General features: G+C 45.9%; 1 protein-coding gene across 1 annotated transcript in view; it reads left to right on the top strand.

The window, feature by feature from the left end:
• Positions 1 to 25634, top strand: part of cdkl5 (cyclin dependent kinase like 5) — a gene marked incomplete at its 3' end in the record, with an annotated part of 58396 nt that overhangs the window by 14761 nt on the left and 18001 nt on the right. The window contains exons 5-10 of the mRNA XM_084440015.1: positions 16490 to 16610; positions 16783 to 16842; positions 17136 to 17226; positions 18393 to 18582; positions 20895 to 20975; positions 24862 to 25028. Coding sequence (XP_084296141.1) covers positions 16490 to 16610; positions 16783 to 16842; positions 17136 to 17226; positions 18393 to 18582; positions 20895 to 20975; positions 24862 to 25028 — 710 coding nt within the window. The remainder of the gene's footprint in view (positions 1 to 16489; positions 16611 to 16782; positions 16843 to 17135; positions 17227 to 18392; positions 18583 to 20894; positions 20976 to 24861; positions 25029 to 25634) is intronic.

Raw genomic sequence — 25634 nt, 5'->3', positions numbered from 1 at the left:
CCGAAGTTGCACCAAAGTGCTGTACAATATATAAAATAAACTAAAACAAAAAACAGAATAAAGTGCACATAATCACAGAACAATAAAAGGACAGGACACAAAAGAGGACACCAAACAGGACAAGGGATGTAGGCTATCAGGCCTCAAAAGCCAGTGAAAACAAGTGCGTTTTAAGCTGAGACTTAAAGAGCCCTAGGTTCTGTGCATGTCTAATGTGTGGAGGGAGGCTGTTCCAGAGCTTTGGGCCAGCCACCGCAAAAGCTCGGTCACCCTTGGTCTTAAGTCTCGATCTAGGGACTGTTAAAAGAGTCTCGGAGGAGGACCTCAGGGTTCTAGATGTCACCCGAACTTGAATCAGTTCAGCCAGATAGTGGGGGGCCAAACCATGTAGAGCCTTAAAAATAAACATTAAGATTTTAAAATCAATCCTGAAGCGAACAGGAAGCCAGTGGAGGGAGGCCAGCACCGGTGTGATGTGGTCCCGCTTCTTGGTTCCAGTCAGGAGGCGCGCAGCAGTATTCTGGACCAATTGCAGGTGCCTCAGTGACCGCTGGTCAAGGCCCACATACAAGGCATTACAGTAGTCCAATCTTGAAGAAATAAAAGCATGGATGACTGTCTCCAGGTCCTTAAGAGAGAGGTACGGTTTCAGTTTGGATAAGAGCCTCAGCTGGAAAAAAGAGCCTTTAACCACAGAGCCAATTTGTCGCTCAAAATTAAAACCAGTATCAAAAGTGACACCAAGACTTTTAATAAAAGAGCGATTCTTGGCAGCGAGGGGCCCTAGGTTGCTAACATGGCTGTCTTTATGACCAAACAAAATAACCTCGGTCTTCCCATCATTCAGACTAAGGAAGTTTAAGTCCATCCAGGTCTTGATGTCATTTAGCGCAGATATTACAGGCTTAAAGGAATCCTTACAGTTCAATTTCAGGGGGAGGTACAGTTGGACATCGTCAGCATAGCAGTGGAAAGACACATTGTGTTTCCGTAGAATGGAACCCAGGGGCAGCATATATAAAGAAAATAATAAAGGGCCTAAGATCCTTGGGGGACACCGCAGGTGAGGGGGGTCACACTAGAGGAGAACTCACCCAGCTGGACAGAGAAGCTCCTATCAGTCAGGTAAGACTGTAGGAACATGAGAGCAGCACCTTTAATGCCAGCACACTGTTCAAGGCGGGTAAGAAGGATCTTGTGGTCCACAGTGTCAAAGGCCGCGGTCAGATCTAGTGTAACCAGGATAGCAGCACACCCAGAGTCGACAGTAAGAATAATATCATTAAAAATCCTTAAGAGAGCCGTTTCAGTGCTATGAGCAATTCTAAAACCAGACTGGAACTTCTCATACACATCATTCATCGCTAAAAAAGAGTGCAACTGAATAGAAACAATCTTTTCCAGTACTTTGGACACAAAAGGCAGTTTAGAGATGGGCCTAAAATTAAAGAGAACAGTTGGGTCAAGACTAGGCTTTTTGATTAGTGGCTGCACTATAGCATGTTTAAAGGAGGCTGGAAAGACTCCAAAACTAAAACATGCATGGACCAGAGTAAGAATAAAAGAGCCCACTGAATCAAACGCATCTTTTAAAAGGCGAGAGGGAACACTGTCGGAGGGGCAGTTTGTAGGCCGCAGCTCGTGGACAACGTCAGACAGTGATGTCAGGGATATGAGTTTAAACTCATTGAGACTTGCTGGGCATGTGGATGAGGCAGAGGGATCAGGGGCAGCAATGGGGGGTGCGGACCGAAGAGACACGATTTTCTCAACAAAGTAATTAAGAAAATCATTACAGAGAGCAAATGACGGTACAACCGGGGCAGTATCCCGAGGATTGATGAGAGAGTCCAGATGTCAAAGAGAACCTTGGGTCTCCCAATGTTATTGGAGACAAGGTTGGAAATGTACCCGGTTTTGGCTGCCTTCACAGCTCTCTGAAACTCCATTACACAGTCCTGCAGAATCCCGAACGAGACATGTAGCTTGTCCTTTTTCCACTTTCTCTCAGCACGCCACCCCAGTCTAAAATAAGAAGAAAAACATTATTGTCCATTAAATATGAAGTCAACGACGCAAATTCAGCCGAGGCACGTACGTCACGGCCGGGGGGTCAGCAGAGGTTAATCAGTCACGCATGACGCAGCACCAGCTGACTGTAGCTGTCATAGCATTGGTCAGCTCACTAGAGCGCATGTATTTAAGCTGTCAAAACATGTCATTGTTCGCGCTTGCCTTTACTGCTGTGGTGCATTGCATGCTCGCTGCTTCCGCGTTCTCTGCTCTGGCGTCCGCTGCCATTCCTGCTATTGCTCGCTGCTCCGCGTCTTGCTCGCGTTCCGTGCTCATATTGTGATTTGGTGCGTTTGCTATCTGCTGCCCGCGGTGTCCTCGCTGCTTCCGCGTTCTCTGCTCTTGCGTTCCTCTCTGCCCGCGTCGTCTCTCCGGTCCGTGGTTTGGGGGTCCGTTTAGTGGCGTCGTGGAGCGCCGGCTTCCGAGGCCGAGGTGCCCGTCTCCCTGTAGCACCGTAGTGCCATACTTGCGTATGGTTCAGTTGCTCGCATAGCTTGCGTTGGAAGTCCGTTGAGCATTGCTACGCGCCGGTCACTGGGTTTCATTCATGAGCCGCTATGTCGGAGGTTGTCCATGCCTCGTCTGCCGCATTACTCAACTGTCGATGTGCGCCGGGTGCATTCACCATTGAAATGTTTGCAGTTTCGGGCGTGGACGTGCTATGTGGATTCTCTATGTATTTGGTTCATCTCATGGTGCGTTCGTTTATAAATGGGAGGTGGCAAATTGCGACTTGCTACTAGGAATTATTTAAATACAACACCGCATGAACTCGCACTTCCTCGTCGCAAATTCGGATATGTTTCTCAGCCCCCAGTTGCTCGAATGCACTAGATATAACTAGGTGACTGTGATATAATGTTATATAGCTCGAATGCACACAGGTCGGAGGTAGGTATTTTGCCACTTGCGACTTGCCACCTCCGACCACAAACGAACGCACCATAAGTCCTCCCCTCGCGGCTTGTTCGTGGGTTCTGGCCGCATGACAGGCTATACTGCTCGTTGCTTACTAGCTGGCGTTCGTCAAGGTTCCCGTATTGCACGTCGGGGCATCATTATGTTGGATTGCTGATACTAGCTCATGATTCTATTACTGGCTCATGATTCTGATACTAGCTCATGATTCTAATACTAGCTCATGATTCTATTACTGGCTCATGATTCTGATACTAGCTCATTATTCTGATACTAGCTCATGATTCTGATACTAGCTCATGATTCTAATACTAGCTCATTATTCTGATACTAGCTCTTGATTCTAATACTAGCTCATGATTCTGATACTTGCTCATGATTCTGATACTAGCTCATGATTCTAATACTAGCTCATGATTCTAATACTAGCTCATTATTCTAATACTTGCTCATGATTCTGATACTAGCTCATGATTCTAATACTAGCTCATGATTCTAATACTAGCTCATTATTCTAATACTAGCTCATGATTCTATTACTGGCTCATGATTCTGATACTAGCTCATTATTCTGATACTAGCTCATGATTCTGATACTAGCTCATGATTCTAATACTAGCTCATTATTCTGATACTAGCTCTTGATTCTAATACTAGCTCATGATTCTGATACTTGCTCATGATTCTGATACTAGCTCATGATTCTAATACTAGCTCATGATTCTAATACTAGCTCATTATTCTAATACTAGCTCATGATTCTAATACTAGCTCATTATTCTGATACTAGCTCATGATTCTGATACTAGCTCATGATTCTGATACTAGCTCATGATTCTAATACTAGCTCATTATTCTGATACTAGCTCATGATTCTAATACTAGCTCATGATTCTAATACTAGCTCATGATTCTAATACTAGCTCTTGATTCTAATACTAGCTCATGATTCTGATACTAGCTCATGATTCTAATACTAGCTTATTATTCTAATACTAGCTCGTGTTTCTCGCGTTCAATCGTTGCAGCCCGAGGGTTCCGGCCGAACTGCACTCTACTCGCTAGCACCCATGATTGCGAGTGCCTCCACGCAGCTAGCGTTAGCCGTTCGGTGTGGCTAATGCTAGCTGTGTCCCCATCAATCAATCTAAGCTTGTTTGATAGCGCATTTCATGCCCTGAGGCGGCTCAGTGCGCTTTCCTGAGGACATGGTGGGTATACGTCCCACCCCTACATATTTTGGTAGGGACTTGACGTTCATGATCGCGTCGGAATTGCTTCCGGAGATGCAAACCATGTAAAGATAAATGAGGAATAAATTGATGACTGTAAGTAATGAGATAAGGAACGATAAATATTATAATAATATTAAGGCCGTCTCGCTGTCTGGTAGGCCTGGCTTGTATGGCCGATTGCTTCGGCATGTCCAAACCTCGTTCGGGGACAACGACGGCGATGATGCCTTACCAATTATTGCAGTTTATTGGCTTTATAATTAGTTCGGGTCAGTAGCATCGGGCTACTGCATGGTTCTTAGGGCAACGTACTGTAACCTGTGCATTGTCATCAATTGTTTCAAGCCATTATGCTCTGCAATCTGCTGCGTGTGCGCGACCATCCTGGCTGTTCGGTTTAACGCGGTGCTTATTCTTCCACCATTTACGTTCGTCGCCTGCTCCTCCGCGGTGTTTGGGGGCAGGGTTTACGGGCTTTTATTTCTAAATGTAAAAGGGATGTATGCTGCGCTGGTCACGCTTCAATGTCGGATGTGTCATTTTACGCTGCGTTGGGATCCTGCATTGCTCTTCGCATTTAGCCCTCTGCGTTATTTCAAAGACTAATCACCTGATTATAATGCTGCGTGCATGACATGATCGGTTTGTCGACTGGACGATGGATAGGGTGTTATGCGCGACGTGCAGTTTCTCTATCGTCGCTAATATTTGCGGGGCCCCTCAGTGGTCTAGGAAACGCTTCTTTTCTGCATAACGGTGCACCGTGTATTTATCAACTATGTTCGTTCGTACATTCCGTTCGTCAATAATTCGTGCGCTGTCGCATGGCTGTCCGGGCAGGGGGGAATTCTTTTCCACGCATCCTCGTCCCCGGCTCAACGATCGAATCGCAGACTCGCTTCCCTTTTTGATTTACAGAGTTCTGCAGACTGTGCCCGGCTGCGGGCGGCCCTGTCCGGCCTGGTCTGCCTCTTCAGCGGATGGTTCTGGACCAAGCGATGCCTCGTGCCCTACTGTATCCGCTGCCCGATGCATGAGAGCTGGTCTGGCCCGGACCGCATTGACCAATGCGACTGCATGGTCTCTTTTCGCTGCGTTCTGCTCCACATTTGATGAACCTCGTGCCCGCTAGCGTTTCGGTTTCTCAGCATTTATTGTCCATCGTGTTGGATCCTGACGGCTGCGGCCTCGATCGGTCGAACGTGTCGTAGCAGGCGTACAAATTCGCATGCGCTGCCTGGACCCCTTCATCGGCATACGAACGCTACCTGGGGCCCGGCGTCCACTACGCTCTGCTCCATATTCAATGTAAACGTCATGCCTGTGAATATTCAATACTATCAGCATTCATAGTTCATTGTGTCGTGTCTAGGCGGCTGCGGCCTCAGTCGGTTAAGAGTATTGTTGCAGGTGTTCATTCCACATGCGATGCCTGGACCCCTCCACCGTTTCTCTGCTGGGGAACCGATCCGTCCAGCTCCTCCTTAATGGCATCACGAAGAGCATCCCCAAGGCATGGATATACGTCTTCCCTTCACTCCTTCGCTCGTTCATCGGTTAATCGCACGGTTGAGGCAGGGGTGTTTTGGTGGTCACTTGTATTTAATGTTAGAAACAGTCATTCTCACAGCTTTCTATGGGTTCCTTAAGGTCGGTGAATATTCTACACGCACATTGTCATTCAACCCCGCGCACGACCTCACTCGGGCAGATGTCACGTTGCACGCGCGCTATTTCGTCCTGCACCTGAAGCATTCAAAGGCGGACAGAGCTGGTGCCGGCGTGACCGTTTATTTATCAGGCAATAACACCTTGTTTTATCCTCTGTCCTCCATGAGCTCCTACCTGACGAGCAGACCCCAGGCCGGTGAGGAGGAGCCCCTCTTCATAAGAGAGGCAAAGCCCATGACCGGAGCCTGGTTTGCCGCCAGACTCCGCGCCCTCTGCCAGGCGTGCGGGCTCCCACCGGTCCGGTACACTGCACACTCCCTCCGTATAGGAGCGGCAACCACCGCCGCCGCCATCGCCCCGGTGTCTACCCTGAAGTCCATGGGCCGATGGTCCTCGTCTGCTTATGGACGCTACCTACGGCCCGGAGTCCAGGACATTCTGGATGCCCAGAGAGCTATGAGTGGACTGTGACATTGGGTTGGGGGGGTACTGCGTATTCAGGCGGTCATGTGGCTGGTGCACTATTAAATGTTGTCTGGCTCATCAGTCAGAGCGCTCTCCGTCAACCCTTCTGCGCATGCGGGCCGCGGAGTTGCTGGTGTGTTCTTGGGGGGTAGTTTGCAGGTATTCCACCAGCGTCGGCCGGTGGATGCCAGAGTAGCCGCTAGCTGGTCTCTGTGGCTTTCCATGGCGGGCGCCATGGACGCAGAGACACGAGGCTGTATCTCCCGCGGAACCCACGAAGCGTCGGCCCGTGGGGACCAGGGACTATAATGTACAGCAGTCCTCCTGTGGCACTCTTTGACGGTCTTAGTGGGCTGAGTTACCTCCGAGCGTCTTCCCGATCGCGGCCCACTCTGATCGTCATTGAGGCAGGATGCCGTTCCCCCTTCCTGGCTCTCTGGGCCAAGGGCTTGGCCCAGAGGGGGGGAACACCTAGATTGCCTCCCCCTGCTAACGCGCTTTCCACGCCGGTGGAAGGCAGGGGGCCCCCCGGACAGAGCACACCGCCAAAAATTCATATGCATGTATTATGCCGCTTGTATAATAAATGTTCAAATTTGACAAAAGTGATCTCGTCTGAAATGAAGTCAACGACGCAAATTCAGCCGAGGCACGTACGTCACGGCCGGGGGGTCAGCAGAGGTTAATCAGTCACGCATGACGCAGCACCAGCTGACTGTAGCTGTCATAGCATTGGTCAGCTCACTAGAGCGCATGTATTTAAGCTGTCAAAACATGTCATTGTTCGCGCTTGCCTTTACTGCTGTTGTGCATTGCATGCTCGCCCCACCTCCTCCCCTGCTCCTCCTGCGTATGTCGATGTCGTCTGTTGTCATCGTTGCTCTCTGTCCGGGGTAGTTTGCAGGTATTCCACCAGTGTCGGCCGGTGGATGCCAGAGTAGCCGCTAGCTGGTCTCTGTGGCTTTCCATGGCGGGCGCCATGGACGCAGAGACACGAGGCTGTATCTCCCGCGGAACCCACGAAGCGTCGGCCCGTGGGGACCAGGGACTATAATGTACAGCAGTCCTCCTGTGGCACTCTTTGACGGTCTTAGTGGGCTGAGTTACCTCCGAGCGTCTTCCCGATCGCGGCCCACTCTGATCGTCATTGAGGCAGGATGCCGTTCCCCCTTCCTGGCTCTCTGGGCCAAGGGCTTGGCCCAGAGGGGGGGAACACCTAGATTGCCTCCCCCTGCTAACGCGCTTTCCACGCCGGTGGAAGGCAGGGGGCCCCCCGGACAGAGCACACCGCCAAAAATTCATATGCATGTATTATGCCGCTTGTATAATAAATGTTCAAATTTGACAAAAGTGATCTCGTCTGAAATACATTTAAAGTTAATTTATTTAAAATTAATACATACAACAAGATATTGTCTGACATAATATATTTTGGACTGGGCTGGGTTAGGCTGGGCTGGACTGGGTTAGGCTGGACTTGGCTGGGTTAGGCTGAACTGGGCTGGGTTAGGCTGGGCTGGACTGGGTTAGGCTGGGCTGGACTGGGTTAGGCTGGGTTGGGCTGGACTGGGCTCGAGATTTGAGGCTTTGAAATGTCCCAATGATGTCTGGCATATCAGACAGAATGGCTTACCATTACGTTCTATGAAGAAAACATTACTCTCCCCACTCGGGTAAAAAATGTCCTGTGTTCGTCTTCATATTTTCTTTTAGCTGCGCATTTCTTTCCAGCCATTCTTTGGTTGTGTACAGTAGTAGCCTAGGCTACGTTAGCTTTTGTCGTAAAAGAGAATGACCCACGCAAAGCAAATTATTTTGTTTGCAATAGGAGCGTTTACATGACAAATATTTTTCAATGTGGTTGACGAGCGTATACATGGGATACAAAGTAAACTGGTTGGATGTTTACATGCGACGACGAAACAAATGTTTCGAACGCGCACGCAGCCGTGAGTGATTGCGTTACGATGGTTACAAACTGAATCCCAAATCGCGCACTTAGGCGAAAGTGCAGAGCACTCGCGGCCTTGTGGCCTTACATGCGCGTTCCCGCTAAGTCCACAAGGGCTCAGGGTAGTTCCAAAACGGAATTGCTAGGTCCACAAGTGCGCCACGCCGCCATTTTGCGCACTGTAACCGCACTTACCGAAAGTCCGCAATTTCACGGACTTAGGAGCAGAAAATACCCACAGCCCACCGCGTCTCATGTGACACAGTGCTTGAGTGCATCCGAGTCATGATCCGAGTGCATCACACATAAATAATGACATTTGCCGATAACACAACATTTATCTTGAAATCCACATGCTGCAAACATATCCCACCCAGCCTAATTTTTTTATTATTATTAAATTAAAACAGACGTCAATCGGTCAATTTGCAGAGCTGAAGGGAGCGTCAGAGCAGCCTCTGCGTCGGAGGAACGCGGCAGCCAATGAAAACGAAGTGGGAGGGGCATTGAGCGAAACTGGGGCTGTGTTCGGAATCGCTCCCTATTCACTATATAGTGCACTATATAGGGCGTCAGCCATTTTGTTTGTAGTGTCCGAATTCTCCACGGAATTTTCGTTCCCTATATAGTCCACTATTTATTACCCACAAGTCACCTTGATTTCCAGGGTCCAGTGCATGTACCCTACATTTTCTCCGATATACCACAATGCAATGCAGTTGAGTGGTCTCGCGAAGAGGGCTGTGAACGGAGGATGGCGGCGGCAACTTTCGTGTATAAACTGAAGGAACTCTAGCTTGCGGAACTAAATCGTAAACATGTAATGTTTGTAAACATGTTACTTGATCGTGCGCTTCATAGCGAGCTAGGTAGCGCGGCTATAGCCAACGTTACATCTTGCAATTAACAGACAGGACCAAAGTAGAAAAACCACACATGCACATGATTAGAATTTAAATTTCAACACTTTATTTGGGATTTAACATTCAAAATGAACACACAAAAGCAAATCCGATACTACCTGAGTGAGTACATCTCAACCTGCAGCGTGAATGCTCCCTGTTAGACTTGTTTGTTTACACGCGGGCGCATCCGCCTGCATCACACGAATGACCGACGCATTTTTGTGACGTTCGGTGTAGTGTCCGAATACTCCTTAAACCATTCCCTAGGTAGTTCACTACAAAGTGAACCCTATATAGGGAATAGGGAGTGAGGGAACGAGGGAGCGATTCCGAACACAGCCTGGGAGTGCTGTCCCATTTAATTCACGGCCCTGCACCCTCTGGCCCTTCCAGCTGACGTCAATTAACTGCTCAGGCCTCAGGCCACAAGTGCGAGGGGCCGCAAGTGCGGTTTGCGCACTCAGATTGGGATTCAGCTGACTACGGAACTGTCGAGCATGCGCATTAGTCAAGTCTTGAGCATGCGCAAAATGAACGCAGAACGCAGCATCAATCCGTTTCAAGGTAGTATACATGACGGACCAAACGGTTTCGAAAAGGTTTAAACTACCTCCTTGAAAGCGATTGGAATTTCAAACGGGTTGGGGCGTTTCAGTCGGATTGAGGTGTTTATATGACATATTTTCAATCGGTTTGGTCTTCCAAACCTATTTGAAACCGATTCAAACTGTCCATGTAAACGCACCTAATAATTTTGTTACCAAGGTGATTTGCTACCTATATGATTGGTTTGAAGTGGTTCTCACGCGACTTCCTCACTAGCGAAACGAATCATGATTTTATGACAAATCTGCAATAAACTAAAATGGGCGGTAAGAAATGCACAGCGAAACTAGAGAGAGAGAAACGTTCTTATGGAATGAATGAATTTATTTTTTAATGATAGGATGTAAGAGCCGCAAGCCAACTTTTTTGGGGGGATGGATGGAGGAGCCGCACATTGACGGGCAAAGAGCCGCATGCGGCTCGCGAGCCGCGGGTTGGCCACCCCTGGTATAGACTCACCAACGTGTAACCAAGTCTCGGTCAGGAACATAAAATCAAGCCCACGGAAAGTGAAAAAGTCATTTAGTTGGAACGTCTTATTCGCCAATGACCTGGCATTAATCAAAGCCATGGACAAGATCATGTTGGGAGTCAGACTGGTCGCAGCCCATCTTACTGGGCGCAGGTTATTGGGGACAACCCCATCAGCACGGGCTCTCACCTGCCCGGACAGCGGTCCTGTTGTTCGGCTACACCAGCCAGAGGCAGCCGGCCCAGCGCGTGGAGTGAGCGCTGTCATCAGCGGGCCAGGCCTCACCGTAAGTCCGAGGGCATTCGGGCTGTGCACGTCAATCCGCACCCATGGCCTCTTGATCTGCAGCGATCGCCTGACAGTAGAGGAATAACAATATCCCCCACGCATGAGTCGCGGATTTTCCAGACAAGACGACGACAGGAGAGCCTTGACTTTCACCAGAACACCACTCCGCTTTCCCCGTCTCCTCCGGCGTTTGATCCGGGGAGAGGCACCAGGTGACCGGCGCAGGTAAGCAGGAATACCTGCTAACGGGGGGGGGCATTCTGATCTCGCATGTCAGCTCTAAAAAACATTTGCATCGAATCAGAAACTCGGATGCTTTGTAAAGTTTGACGATCGTAGGCAAATAGAGCCGAAACATCCCGACAGCAAACATTTAAAAACAGAGCAATGACAAACACAAAACTGAGTAGACGCGGCCGACGGCATGCCGAACATACTGGCGCCATCTTGGTTCACCTGGTCTTGGTTTTTGTTTAGATGTATCGGCTTTTACTGCAAGCTAGCTAGCTTCCCAGCTAACGTTACATCATTGCCTAGGCTAGCGAGGTGTCTACCAAGAGTGTGGGTAACGTTAGATGGTCACGTTATTCGAATTCAACTCGGTATATTATGTAGCTGTATCTAGCTAGCTCCATTACTTTACAGTTTGGCTAGAGAAGACCGGTGTATTGAACGCGGTCAAACTCAGGCCTGCCAAGTTTGCCTGAGTCGGTGCTATTAAAATCACGTCACAACTGTATTCCCTGTGCAGTAACGTTACTCATTCAGCACCAGCCTCCATTATTAACGTTATAGTGTATGCCTGTGATCAGAGAGGAGCGAGTTATTCCCTCTAGCCTTAATGGTTTGTAAATGTTATAAAGTGTCTATTGCAATATGGAGGTACATTATTATTTTCCATATGCTGTATTCGAGAGTAGAGGTTTTGTAACTATCTCCCATTTACATTACTTGCCATATACATGTGCATGAACGCTCTGCAGTAATGACTTGGGGTGCTATTATCACAGTGCTTGTTGGGTCCAACTACAGATTGTTGTTGATGTTATAGATGGACTGTGTACCAGCCTTCAGATTTGACTCCAACAACCTCATGGTCATGGCTCAGGGAAGTACTATCCAGCTGCAGCGTCGAAGAAGTGATGCCCCTAAGGGAACAAGCCCAGAGGACGAAGGAGAATTGACGTTTGTTTTCTGTCGTGGAGTTGTCCCGAGTTGCCAGATGAACGTCCAGCTCTACCTGCTGGGAGAAGCTGAGCTGGAGTGAGGACCGAGGGAGGCGATAGGCAGCTAGTAGCCAGGACCTCGACACCATCAGCCAGCTTTACACAGACTGATGCATTGCAATAGTAGAGATTGAAGAACATGTCATTTCTTATCATTTGTTTATGTCAAAGACATAACACTATGTCACATAGTATAATAACGCTTAGTAATGAAGGAAGGTACCCATGATCACCCTGTAGCATTTCAACGGCTGGTTTGCCAGAAAAACACAATTATGTATCCAAGTCCCTCACAACAAACAACACAGCTTGGATAATGTGTGCCATGTATGCAGAGCTAGTGTAGCTGATATCATTGTGATGTGGTATAAAGACAACACTGCCATGACTTGTTGCTGAATTTTTATTGCGGGCAGGGGTCACTAGTCATCACTGGAGCTGACATCTAAAAAGTGTTGGCAAACATGTCTCTTGCTCACAAATCTACTTGGATCCTCACTGTTACATGGTAAATAAAAAAGCAAATACATTGTCAGTAAACAAATTGTCTCTGTATACGATTTGAAGAAACTGTAGACATCCAATCAGCAATGCAAGTTTTATTTAGAATTATGCATACAGAGGTATGTTCCAGTCCTAATTGATGTCTATACAGATTGTCCAGACTGGTCTGTGGAGAGAAACGGAGTGTCAGCTTGCTAGATAGTGATTCATGTCTGGGAGGGGTTGAATAGCCTTACATCTCACCTGAGTGTTCAGCCATATATGCCTGGAGCATACTCAAAGCCTCCAGGTAAATGTCTACTACATAGACACTCGTCCGGAAGGGGTCGATGTGTGACTGCAGCAGGCTCTCGTAGGTCACTGCTAGAGCTGGGGGAAGAGCTGGAACCTCAACACGTTCCCGTGTATCGGGATGTGCTGGCCCATTCCAGTCAATACCCCAAGTGGGGAAATCCATCTAATCCAAAACAATTACAGAGAAATTATAATTAGGGTGCTCCATGGAGACATGTCCTACCCTTTAAAAAATATCTAAAACATGCGTCTTGAAATGGGGATGCAAATCCCCACCATCACTGTACATCTGACAACAAAAGAAGTTGTGTAGGCATCTGTCAAACTATTTTTGCATGGCCACTCTTACCTCATTGGGTATCTGCTCCATATTCAGAAGCTGTCCAGCCACCCACAGCTGCTGGGGAGATTTGTTGCCCTCGCACAAAAGCTGATGTCTGTCCCACATTTTGCTGAACAGGTGAAGATGACAGTTCAGCCTTGGAAGCATCACAAAGTGCAGGCAGAAAAGATGGAAGTCCTGGTTGCGATCCAAGGCTCCAATCTCCTCCAGGTGGTGGAAGGCAGCATAGTCGTTACCAACCACCACGCACCACAAGTCTCGCCACAAGCATTCGATCCTCTGATTGTGGACAGACTTGCCAGTGATGACACACCTTCGGTCTGAGTTGGGAGGAGAAGGGAGGGGTGGTGGAATATTAGTATTTTACAGCACACTACGCAGTTGTGTCCATCAGTGGGGTACAAAGCAAATGTACTATACATTTTTTACTGAAATGTGTTGCTACAAAACATGATCATTTTGTGATGATGATTCAAAAACAGAAGAAAGGCGTAGGCTATTTACCAGGTCCAGGTGGAGTTAGGTGCTTCGCAATTACGTTCATGAGCGGCACCTGCGCCCGCTGACTACTCGATATTCATATAAAAATCATCATCCGAGCTTGAGTCTCGTGCGTCTCCTTGCGCTTTCATCATTGTACAACATTGCTAAAACCTCTGCCATGCTCAGATATTGCCCATATGTTCTTTTTAGCGTGTTGGTAGGCTTAGTCTTGTAGAAAAAACAACGCGATATGCGTCCACACTCGAAATTCCATGTCCATTCAATGCGCGCGTGTTGCGCTTTCATCATTGTACAAGTTTGCTAATAAAACTTCTGAAATGGTCAGGTTCCTTAGCCTTTTCATATTTTCTTTTTCGTTTGTTTGTAGACTGGTCAAACGCTAGGCCTACTGTAACTTTGTGGGCGGGTTTTACGCTCGATGCGCATACAAATACCTCTGTAACCCATTGGTCAATTTTGACGATTGACAGCTCATTTGAAGCCTTAGAGCCTATAGAATCGAACGATACTGGCCGGAAGACAGTAGGCCACATATTTCATATCAAAAATATCCACGGAGTGTCGACTACAATATTCCATTTCAGCAATTATGCACACGGGGTGCATATAAAATTGCCTGCCATGTAAATTCTGTTTACCGGTTTGTTTTACGTTGTTGCGTTCCGTTTTCTCTTCCGGGTGGATGTTCGATTCGCCACACGGCGCCTGCCGAGTGGGCATTTGTTTCGACGCACGGGGCTGCCCCCGGTACCGGGGGCGCTGGAGCTAAAGAGGTTCCGTCAGAGCCTGATAGATTGAGAGAGCGGCGAGGCGGTCTGTTAGGACGCTAAAGTCCTGCCGAACTGATCGGACCTCATCGAGTCCGCAATTCTGCATTTGGGATGAAATCTGAGGGCCGCAGGGACTGGATAGCCTATAGTCTGGACCAGTATTTCAAATAATGTAATCTGGATCAGAATGATCCGGATTTTGTAATCCTGTTTGTTGCTATCCCAGATCAAATTGATCTTGTATATTTTGGTTTTTCAAATAATTTTCAGATAGGATCATTCTGATCCAGATACCACAAGATCAGGATTACACAATCTAGATTTGACTGAGGTCTTTGGATATACTGACCGGGATCATCCCACTTGTATTTTGACCCCTCACCTATTTTATTTTTATTTTGCTATTCTTCACGTTGCCTTCAGCACGAGATTATTGTTAGATGTTTTAGTCACTTGTTTTAGACAAAAGATGCAATTGTGAATTCACTATAAAAGCAATTCAAAGTTGCTTTGGATAAAAGTGTCAGCTAAATGACTAATGAAATGCTTATGTTGTTCAAAGTAATAGCCTACACAACATTTCATTGACACAGGTGATACAGGTCCAAATGTTTGGAAATGTAGATCAGTTTCCATAATGATTCATATCCAGCTGCATTATAGTATACAATACATATAAAGCCAGAATTGCTGATTGGATGTCTAGTTTCTTTAAATCGTATACAGAGACAACTTGTTTACTGACAATGTGTTTGCTTTTTTTATTTACCATGTAGCAGTGAGGATCCAAGTAGATTTGTGAGCAAGAGACATGTTTGTCTAATCTGAAGGCTGGTACACAGTCCATCTATAACATCAAAAACAATCTGTAGTTGGACCTAACAAGCACTGTGATAATAGCACCCCAAGTCATTACTGCAGAGCGTTTATGCACATGTATATGGCAAGTAATGTAAATGGGAGATAGTTACAAAACCTCTACTCTCGAATACAGCATATGGAAAATAATAATGTACCTCCATATTGCAATAGACACTTTATATCATTTACAAACCATTAAGGCTAGAGGGAATAACGCGCTTCTCTCTGATCACAGGCATACACTATAACGTTAATAATGGAGGCTGGTGCTGAATGAGTAACGTTACTGCACAGGGAATACAGTTGTGACGTGATTTTAATAGCACCGACTCAGGCAAACTTGGCAGGCCTGAGTTTGACCGCGTTCAATACACCGGTCTTCTCTAGCCAAACTGTAAAGTAATGGAGCTAGCTAGATACAGCTACATAATATACCGAGTTGAATTCGCATAACGTGACCATCTAACGTTACCCACACTCTTGGTAGACACTTCGCTAGCCTAGGCAATGATGTAACGTTAGCTGGGAAGCTAGCTAGCTTGCAGTAAAAGCCGATACATCTAAACAAAAAACAAATTGATTTGGCATACGATCTACCCACAAAGCATGGTCTTGTCATCTAACCACGCAGATATTAATATTTTTAGTGCTATATTTACCATAGTCGTCTTCATTCTCTGAAGCGATGTATCGAAGTCATTCATTAAGCGAGTCGAAACATAGACACACACACATACATACACGCACTTCTCAGGAGTGAAAACAGCAGCAACACATTCGGTGACGTCACGCGGAAGTACGGTGGCTGCCGCGCTTGCGCAAGCAGTTTCACATATAGCTGCGCTGGTTGGAGCGAACGTGTATGTATGTATGTGTGTATGTATGTAGGCTATGTTCGATCTCATACATACACACATACACACACACACACACACACACACACACACACACATACACACATGGTCTTGTAATGTGTGAACAAGCAACCCTTCGTGGTACACGTGACAGACACACAGACACACATACATACATACACGCACCACTGAGCTCACAACTCACAACGCAAACAGTCACGTGAGCTCCCCCATTAACTTAAAGCGCGATCGAACTACCGCGCATGTGCGCATGTTTTGTAGTGAGCTGCGCTGGTTAACGCAAATGTGTGTGTATGTATGTATGTGTGTGTGTATGTATATACATACATACATACACACATACATACATACACATTGTAAGTAAGCTTTGAACAAGCAACCAAAATGGCACTTTTCACACCCCATAGTTGTGAACACACAGACACAGATTAACATTACGTTGTTGCTGTGTGTGTGTGTGTGTGTGTGTGTGTGTGTGTGTGTGTGTGTGTGTGTGTGTGTGTGTGTGTGTGTGTGTGTGTGTGTTAGAACATGCTAGAGCTTCTGGAGGAGCTGCCTAACGGAGCCCCGCCTGAGAAGGTACGCAGCTACATCTACCAGCTCATCAAGGCCATCCACTGGTGCCACAAGAACGAGATCGTACACAGAGGTAAGGTGTCTGGCTGGCTGGCTGGCTGTCTTGCTGTCTAGTTGAAGTACATTCTCTAATCTCTAATGCGTTGGTTTCTCCTGTGTCTCTTTTTCGATCTCGCCTCTATCCTCTCCCTCACCCTCTCTCTTCCTCCACCCCTCCTCTCTCTTTCTCCCCCTCTTCTCCTCAGACATCAAGCCAGAGAACCTGCTCATCAGTTCTGAAGATGTCCTGAAGCTGTGTGATTTTGGTGAGTGAGAGCAACAGCAGTGGGATTCTGCTGAGTCAGAGTGGAGAGGTGTGTTATTATTCAGTGCAGATAAGACACAGCTGGCATTTTAAGCAGCTGGACTGAAATGCTGTATGTTGTTAGCCTAGCTTAGCATTAGCAGCTTAGCAACATACATAAGAAATTACATAAAATGTGTGTGTTTGTGTGTGTCTGTGTGTTTGTGTGTGTGTATGTGTGTGTGTCTGTGTTTGTGTGTGTGTTTGTTTGTGTGTATGTGTGTGTGTGTGCCCTGCCCTCCCATGCCCGTCCAGGTTTTGCGCGTAACCTGTCGGAAGGAACTAATGCCAACTACACAGAGTATGTGGCCACTAGATGGTACCGCTCTCCCGAGCTGCTGCTGGGGTGAGTGTGTGTGTGTGTGTGTGTGGGGGGGGGGGTCTGTGTGAGAGAGAGAGTGTGCGTGTGTTTGGGGGCGGGGGGGGGGGGCGGGTACATGTGTGTGTGTGTGCGTGTGCATGTGTGTGTGTATGTCTGTGTGTATGTGCTGTGCTGCAGTAACAGTGTGTTTCATCCCCACTCTTCTCTCTTTCTACTGTACCCAGATTTAGTGCATCACCTGGAACACACACTCCACCCACACACATCTCTCTCTCTCTCCTTCTGTCTTTCTCAGTCTCATCTTACAGCTTGTCAGCTATAATACGGGGGAACATGCATGTCCACACAATAACCGGATGATGAATGAGTGATGCCTCTAAATGTGCCCCTCTCCCAAAGGCCCCCTGTGATCATACTGTCAATATGTCAAAAACAGTTAAAAACACTGAATTATAATCTACCGTTATCATACCTTGTGAAAAGCTTGTTCCAACAATTTCCCACTCGACACTGGCTTCCTTGGGTCTTAAGCTGCTGAATTTCAACTTTATACAGTGCCCGGTTCTTGAGAAAATACAGAGAGACATACAGAGACTCCTTCCATTATAGTATGATGTTGTAATTAAATAATAATGATAAAAGTATCGACACAATTTGTCATTGCCCTCAAGCTCTTAAATCCTTACAAACCATTGTACCGCGGAAGTTGTTGTAGTCACTTAGACATGCATCTCTATAACGTTACATAACTGTCATTTAATTTATCTTGAATCCAGGACAGGGAGAAATCTGTCATTGTGTAAACAAGGCCTGGGATGTTAATATGCAACACACTGCCCTCTGGCGGTGCCATGGCTCAATGCCCTATGGCTGCGCTTCCTTGGGTCCTTGCCCGTTAACACATGCCCGTGCCATTCAGAACTGATTTCTTGAGAAACGCTGATCCAAACTACTTCATAGGCGACATAGGCACGTCCTATGGTCCTGAGCAATACACCTGCCGAATGTCAATTTCATACATTGCCCGGTTCTTGAGATAATCGTGCTCCAGACAGACAGACAGAGTGTGTGGTATTATAGTATAGTATATACAGTAAATAGTATCAGATATTACCGATGAAACATGAAGCATTAACTCACCCCTATGGTAATAGTATAACAGCATACTAACATTACCCCTCTCTCCTCAGCGCCCCCTACGGGAAGGCTGTGGACATGTGGTCAGTGGGCTGTATCCTGGGGGAACTGAGTGACGGTCAGCCACTGTTCCCGGGGGAGAGTGAGATCGACCAGCTCTTCACCATCCAGAAGGTTCTGGGACCCCTGCCTTCAGAGCAGATGAAGCTGTTCTACAACAACCCTCGTTTTCAAGGCCTCAGGGTAAAACCAGGGGGTCTCCCATCCCCCCTCTCTCTCTGTGGTTCTCTCTCTCCTCCCATCCCCCTCTCTCTCTGCGGTTCTCTCTCTCCTCCCATCCCCCTCTCTCTCTGTGGTTCTCTCTCTCCTCCCATCCCCCTCTCTCTCTGTGGTTCTCTCTCTCCTCCCATCCCCCCTCTCTCTCTGTGGTTCTCTTTCTCCTCCCATCCCCCTCTCTCTTAGTGGTTCTCTTTCTCCTCCCATCCCCCTCTCTCTCTGTGGTTCTCTCTCTCTTTGTGGTTCTCTCTCTGTGGTTCTCTTTCTCCTCCCTCCTCACCTCATCCCTCTCTTCCCTCCTCCTCCTTCCCTTTTCCCCTCCATTTCCTTCCACGTCCCTCTTTCTCTCTCTGTCTCCTCTCTTCTCTCCTCTCTCTCCTCTCTATTTCCTCTCTTCTCTCTCTCCCCTCTGTCTTCTCCTCTCTCTCTCCTTTCTTCTCTTCTCTCTTCCCTTCGTCATACCTCCATCCCTCAAACTCTCCCTCTCTTCCGTGGTGTTTTCCTCCTCTGTCTTCTCCCTCCTCTCTCCTCTCCCTATCTTTTATTTAGCAAATCTGTCCTCCCCCACTCTCTCCATCCCCTCTCCCTCCTTCTCCCCTCCTTTCCTATCCTCTTCTCCCCTCCTTTCCTATCCTCTTCTTGGCAAACCTTCCGCCTCCGTCCACCCTCCCTCCCTCCTCCTCCTCCTCCTCATCTTAGTGGCAGTGTTCCCAGATAGCAGCATGCCTGAGAGGATTGCTATGACTCATGGTACACACTGGTGTGATCAGCACTAACAGCTAACAGGTAGCAGCTGCAGCTTGTGATGAGGTAGGTAGCCCAGTGGTTAGAGCATCCAATCAGTGACGGAAAGGTTGCCAGGTTTGAGACCGGATCAGGCCACTTGACAAGTGATTACCCATCAGTCATTGCCTACAATTGTGCCCTTGAGCAAGGCAACTCCAACACTGTCTCATAATTGTAAGTTGCTTTGGATGTCTGCTGCTAAATGCCTGCTAAATGATTAAGATGGTAACTGATTTTATTGGTAACTTAAATTCTGTTTTAGGTTGCGATCACACCAGAAAGTCCGAACCAAGGACCAGACCAAATGAGTGAAGTTGCAACATTGTTGCAGTTTTTATTTGGTCTGGTTCGCGTTCACAAGGTCATTTGTGTCGAACCAACAAATGTAAACAAATGTCACGCGGTCGTACAGGTTGCTCATCTATTGGCTAGAAAAATTAAGACGGAAAATATATCATTAACCGCATGTCAGTCCCCTACTGTATATTGGAATCCATTTACCCCGCACCAACAAACAACGTGTCCACAGCCAAATCACAATTTTCTATAGGGTCCATAGTGATGCTCTAATAGCCAAATATTTGCACTACTCACCAGATTATGTCCGCATTGTAATCCAAATACGATATAACGGCCCTTTCGATTGAGACGATGACAATTCTATCTGTCCTGGGATGGGCATAAAGAAGGCCGTAGGATATTGATTTCGAGAAAGTGCCCTCCCCAAACAATTGATCTATCAGTCAGTTTTAGCGCCGTTTCTTGTGATATGTCTGTGTGTCCAGATGCTGCGCCAGGGCAAAATGAAATCTCACATTTTGATTGCGGTTCAGTGTCTTTATTCCACAAAGTTAATGCACTGATTACATTGTAAAGGATTAGGCTACTCAACAAATCTGTCAAATTTCATCACGTAGGCCTAATCGACCAGAGCCATAGTTGTAGGCTACTCTATCCTTGTCAGTAAAAATATTGCGAATGTCTACATATTGTTATTGAATCTCTTTAATCTTGAACTTGTTATAAAATTATTATCACATGAAAGTGATTTACAATACAGATGTCTACCATTAATCAAATAATTAATCAGAAATTATATGAACGTTTTCTTGGCAGGAGCCTATGGGTCAATCCACGTCCCAGCAGTTGGTCCTACGGATAGTCCGATGCACGTTCACACCAAAGGCGAACCGAAGCATGGTCCCTTTGGAAGTGGACCGAGTCTGTGCTTTTTAGGTGGACCATGGTTCGGTTGTTTGATCCGGGGGCCGAGTTTGTACGCGTTCACACCTCTCCAAACGAAGTGGAGCAAACTTTTTTGGTCCGATTCCAAATGGATCAAATGTGTAGGTGTGAACACACCCTTAGAGTTGAGCCTCTCTCCTCTGTCTCTGTCACTTACCTCTCTTTCCCTTCACTCTTTCTCCTTCTCTCTCTCCTTCCCTCAACCCTCATCTCCCTCCCCACACCCCCTCCCATCCTCTCCCCCATAGTTCCCGTCTGCCGGCCACGCCCAGACTCTGGAGAGGAGGTACCAGGGAATTCTGGGAGGTCTGATGCTGGACCTCATGAAGGTGAGACTGAGCTGAATAGAATCCCTCTATCAGAATAGAACCATTTTATCAGAATAGAAGCCCTTTATCAGAATAGAACCCCTCTATCAAAATATAACCTTTCTATCAGAATAGAACCCCTCTAACCAAATATAACCCCTCTATCAGAATAGAACCTCTATCAGAATAATCTCTAAAGGGATGAATAAAGTAATACTACTACTACTACTACTACTACTACCACAACTACTACTACTACTACTACTACTACTACTACTACCACTACCACTACTACTACTACTACCACTACTACTACTACTGCTACTACTACTACTACTACTACTACTACTACCACTACTACTACTACTACTACTACTACCACTACTACTACTACCACTACTACTACTGCTACTACTACTACTACTACTACTACTACTACTACTACTACTATCACTACTACTACTACTAGGCAAGGCAAGGCAAGTTTATTTATATAGCACATTTCAGCCACAGGGCAATTCAAGGTGCTTTACATGAGACATTAAAAGCATTAAAACAAAAAGCAAGACATTATAGACATTTAAAACAAAAGGCAGGACAAATTAAAAGCATTAAAACAAAAAGCAAGTCATTATAGACATTTAAAGCAAAAAGCAGGACAAATAGAATACAGGAATAAAAGTTACAGTGCAGTATACTGATAAACATAACTCCTCTTAGAAAGCAGTGGCAAAAAGAAAAGTCTTCAGGCTTGTTTTAAAAGAATCAAGAGTTGCAGCAGACCTGCAGTTTTCTGGAAGTTTGTTCCAGATATGTGGGGCATAAAAACTGAACGCTGCTTCTCCATGTTTTGTTTTAACTCTGGGGACAGAAAGCAGACCTGTGCCAGACGACCTGAGGGGTCTGGATGGTTCATAGCATATGAGCAGATCAAAAATATATTTTGGCCCTAGACCATTCAGTGCTTTATAAACCAACAGCAGTATTTTAAAGTCACTTCTTTGACAGACAGGAAGCCAGTGTAAAGACCTTAGAACTGGTGTGATATGCTCCACTTTCTTAGTCTTAGTGAGGACTCGAGCAGCAGCGTTCTGAATCAGCTGCAGCTGTCTGATCGATTTTTTAGAGAGACCTGTATACATGCCGTTACAGTAGTCGAGTCTACTGAAGATAAACGCATGGACAAGTTTTTCCAAATCCTTCTGGGACATAAATCCTTCGATCCTTGATATATTCTTCAGGTGATAGTAGGCTGACTTTGTAATTGACTTAATGTGGCTGTTGAAATTCAGGTCTGAGTCCATGACTACACCAAGATTTCTGGCTTCGTTTGTGGTTTTTAGCATTACTGATTGAAGTTGAGCACTGACTTTTAATCGTTCTTCTTTGGCTCCAAAGACAATTACTTCAGTTTTATTTTTGTTTAGTTGGAGAAAGTTCTGGCACATCCAATCATTGATTTGTTGAATGCACTTACTCAGCGCTTGTATGGGATAATAGTCTCCTGGTGATATAGTGATATAAATTTGTGTGTCATCTGCATAGCTATGGTAACATATTTTGTAGTTTTCCATAATTTGAGTTAGTGGGAGCATGTAAATGTTGAACAGAAGAGGCCCCAGGATGGAGCCTTGGGGAACTCCACAGGTCATTTTTGTCAGCTCAGATTTGTAATTGCCTATAGACACAAAATAGTCCCTGTCCTTTAAGTAGGATTCAAACCAATCTAACACTGTACCAGAAATTCCCAGCCCATTTTCCAGTCGGCCTAGTAGTATGTTGTGGTCTACCGTGTCGAACGCAGCGCTGAGATCCAGTAATACTAAGACTGAGATTTTGCCATTATCTGTGTTTAAATGTTTAAATACCTTAATTAGAGCAGTCTCGGTGCTGTGGTGTGGTAGAAATCCTGACTGGAAGACATCAAAGCCATTACTTAGTACCAGGAAGTTATTCAGTTGTTGGAAAACAACCTTTTCAATTATTTTGCTTAAAAATGGGAGGTTTGATATGGGCCTATAATTGTTAATTTGTGAGCTGTCTAGATTATTCTTTTTTAAGAGTGGCTTGATGACTGCAGTTTTCAGGGTTTGTGGGAACACACCTGAAAGAAGAGATGTGTTTACAATTTGTAATAAATCAGAGGCCATGCAGTTGGATACAGTTTTGAAGAAGTCTCTAGGTAGAACATCAAGGCAACAGGTGGACGATTTCAGATATTGTATAGTGTCCCCCAGGGTTTTATGGTTGATCGGATTAAATTGTGTCATGGTATTGATTTTAAGTGGACACTGTGACGACACGTCCTGTACCTGGAATGGAGGCACTAACTGCTTGTCTAATTTTCTGAATTTTGTCAGTGAAGAATGAGGCAAATTCATTGCAGGCCCTGGTGGATAAAAGTTCAGAGGCTACTGACACAGGAGGGTTTGTCAGCCTATCAATAGTGGCAAACAAAGCACGCGCATTGTTATGGTTTTTGGTGATGATGTCAGAAAAGAAGGTCTGCCATGCATTTCTCAGCTCCATATTATAAATGCAAAGTCTCTCTTTATAGATGTCATAATGAACATGGAGATTTGTTTTTCGCCACCTGCGTTCAGATTTTCAACACTCTGTAGTTGGCGACACATTTTAGACACAGTACTACTACTACTACTACTATTATCACTACTACTACTACTACTACTACTACTACTACCACTACTACTACTACTACTACTACTACTACCACTACTACTACTACTACTACTACTACCACTACTACTACTACTACTACTACTACTACTACTACTACTACTATCACTACTACTACTACTACTACTACTACTACTACTACTACTACCACTACTACTACCACTACTAATATTACTACAACTATTACTACTACTACTACTACTACTACTACTACTACTACCACTACTACTACTACTACTACTACTACTACTACCACCACCACCACCACCACCACCACTACTACTACTACTACCACTACTACTACTACTACTACTACTACTACTACTACTACTACTACTACTACCACCACTACTACTACTACTACTACTACTACTACTACTACTACTACTACTACTACTACTACCACCACTACTACTACTACTACTACTACTACTACTACTACTACTACTACCACCACCACCACCACCACCACCACTATTATTACTACTACTACTACTACTACTACTACTACTACTACTACTACTACCACCACCACTACTACTACTACTACTACTACTACCACCACCACCACCACCACCACTATTATTACTACTACTACTACTACTACTACTACTACTACTACTACTACTACTACTACTACCACCACCACTACTACTACTACTACTACTACTACTACTACTACTACTACTACTACTACTACCACCACCACTACTACTACTACTACCACTACTACTACTACTACTACTACTACTACTACTACTACTACCACCACCACCACCACCACCACTATTATTACTACTACTACTACTACTACTACTACTATTACTCCAGTACTACAGGTACTATCATTACTACTACTATTACTACTAGTTTTACTAATGTTTCCAGATGTACAGTACTGTAGCTAACTCTGTAGTCTAGTCTCCATCCCAGCCTGTTAAGATACAGTCTCCAACCTCCAAATTTAGCTGTAAATATATCACATATTGAGATGGTTTTCAAGCAGATTTAGGACAAAATTTGATTGTTTCATGGCTACCTACAAAGAACGTATAAAGTTCTAAAACTGACTTACAATGAGACGGACATTGTAAAACTAGCGTCTCGATCTGTTGTGTGTGAACTTAGCTTAACACTTTAGTCAACAGTAGGGTAAGCAGCATACAGTGTGTCCTGTATCCCCGTATCTCTGTCTGTTTCTCCCTACCAGAGCCTGCTGCTGTTGACCCCGTCGGAGCGCTTTCTGACAGAGCAGAGTCTGAACCACTCGGCTTTCCTGTCCCTGCGCCAGCTAGAGAGGCCAGCCCCGCCCTCCCCCAACCCCCCCTGCTCTGCCAAGAGGAGGACCCACCACGGGGAGAACACCGTACCAACCAGGTGAGTTCACATTAATTACTATAAACATCCTACCAACCAGGTGAGTTAGCATGAGTTACTATAAACACCGTACCAACCAGGTGAGTTCACATGAATTACTATAAACACCGTACCAACCAGATCACTTAGCATGAGTTACTATAAACACTGTACCAACCAGGTGAGTTAGCATGAGTTACTATAAACACCGTACCAACCAGGTGAGTTAGCATGAGTTACTATAAACACCGTACCAACCAGGTGAGTAAGCATGAGTTACTATAAACACCGTACCAACCAGGTGAGTTAGCATGAGTTACTATAAACACCGTACCAACCAGGTGAGTTCACATGAATTACTATAAACACTGTACCAACCAGGTCAGTTAGCATGAGTTACTATAAACACCGTACCAACCAGGTGAGTTCACATGAATTACTATAAACACCGTACCAACCAGATCAGTTAGCATGAGTTACTATAAACACCGTACCCACCAGGTGAGTTAGCATGAGTTACTATAAACACCGTACCAACCAGGTGAGTAAGCATGAGTTACTATAAACACCGTACCAACCAGGTGAGTTAGCATGAGTTACTATAAACACCGTACCAACCAGGTGAGT

The sequence above is a fragment of the Borostomias antarcticus genome (assembly GCF_949987555.1).
Source record: "Borostomias antarcticus genome assembly, chromosome: 6".
NCBI lineage: Eukaryota > Metazoa > Chordata > Actinopteri > Stomiiformes > Stomiidae > Borostomias > Borostomias antarcticus.
This window is presented reverse-complemented; position numbering and strand designations above follow the sequence as displayed.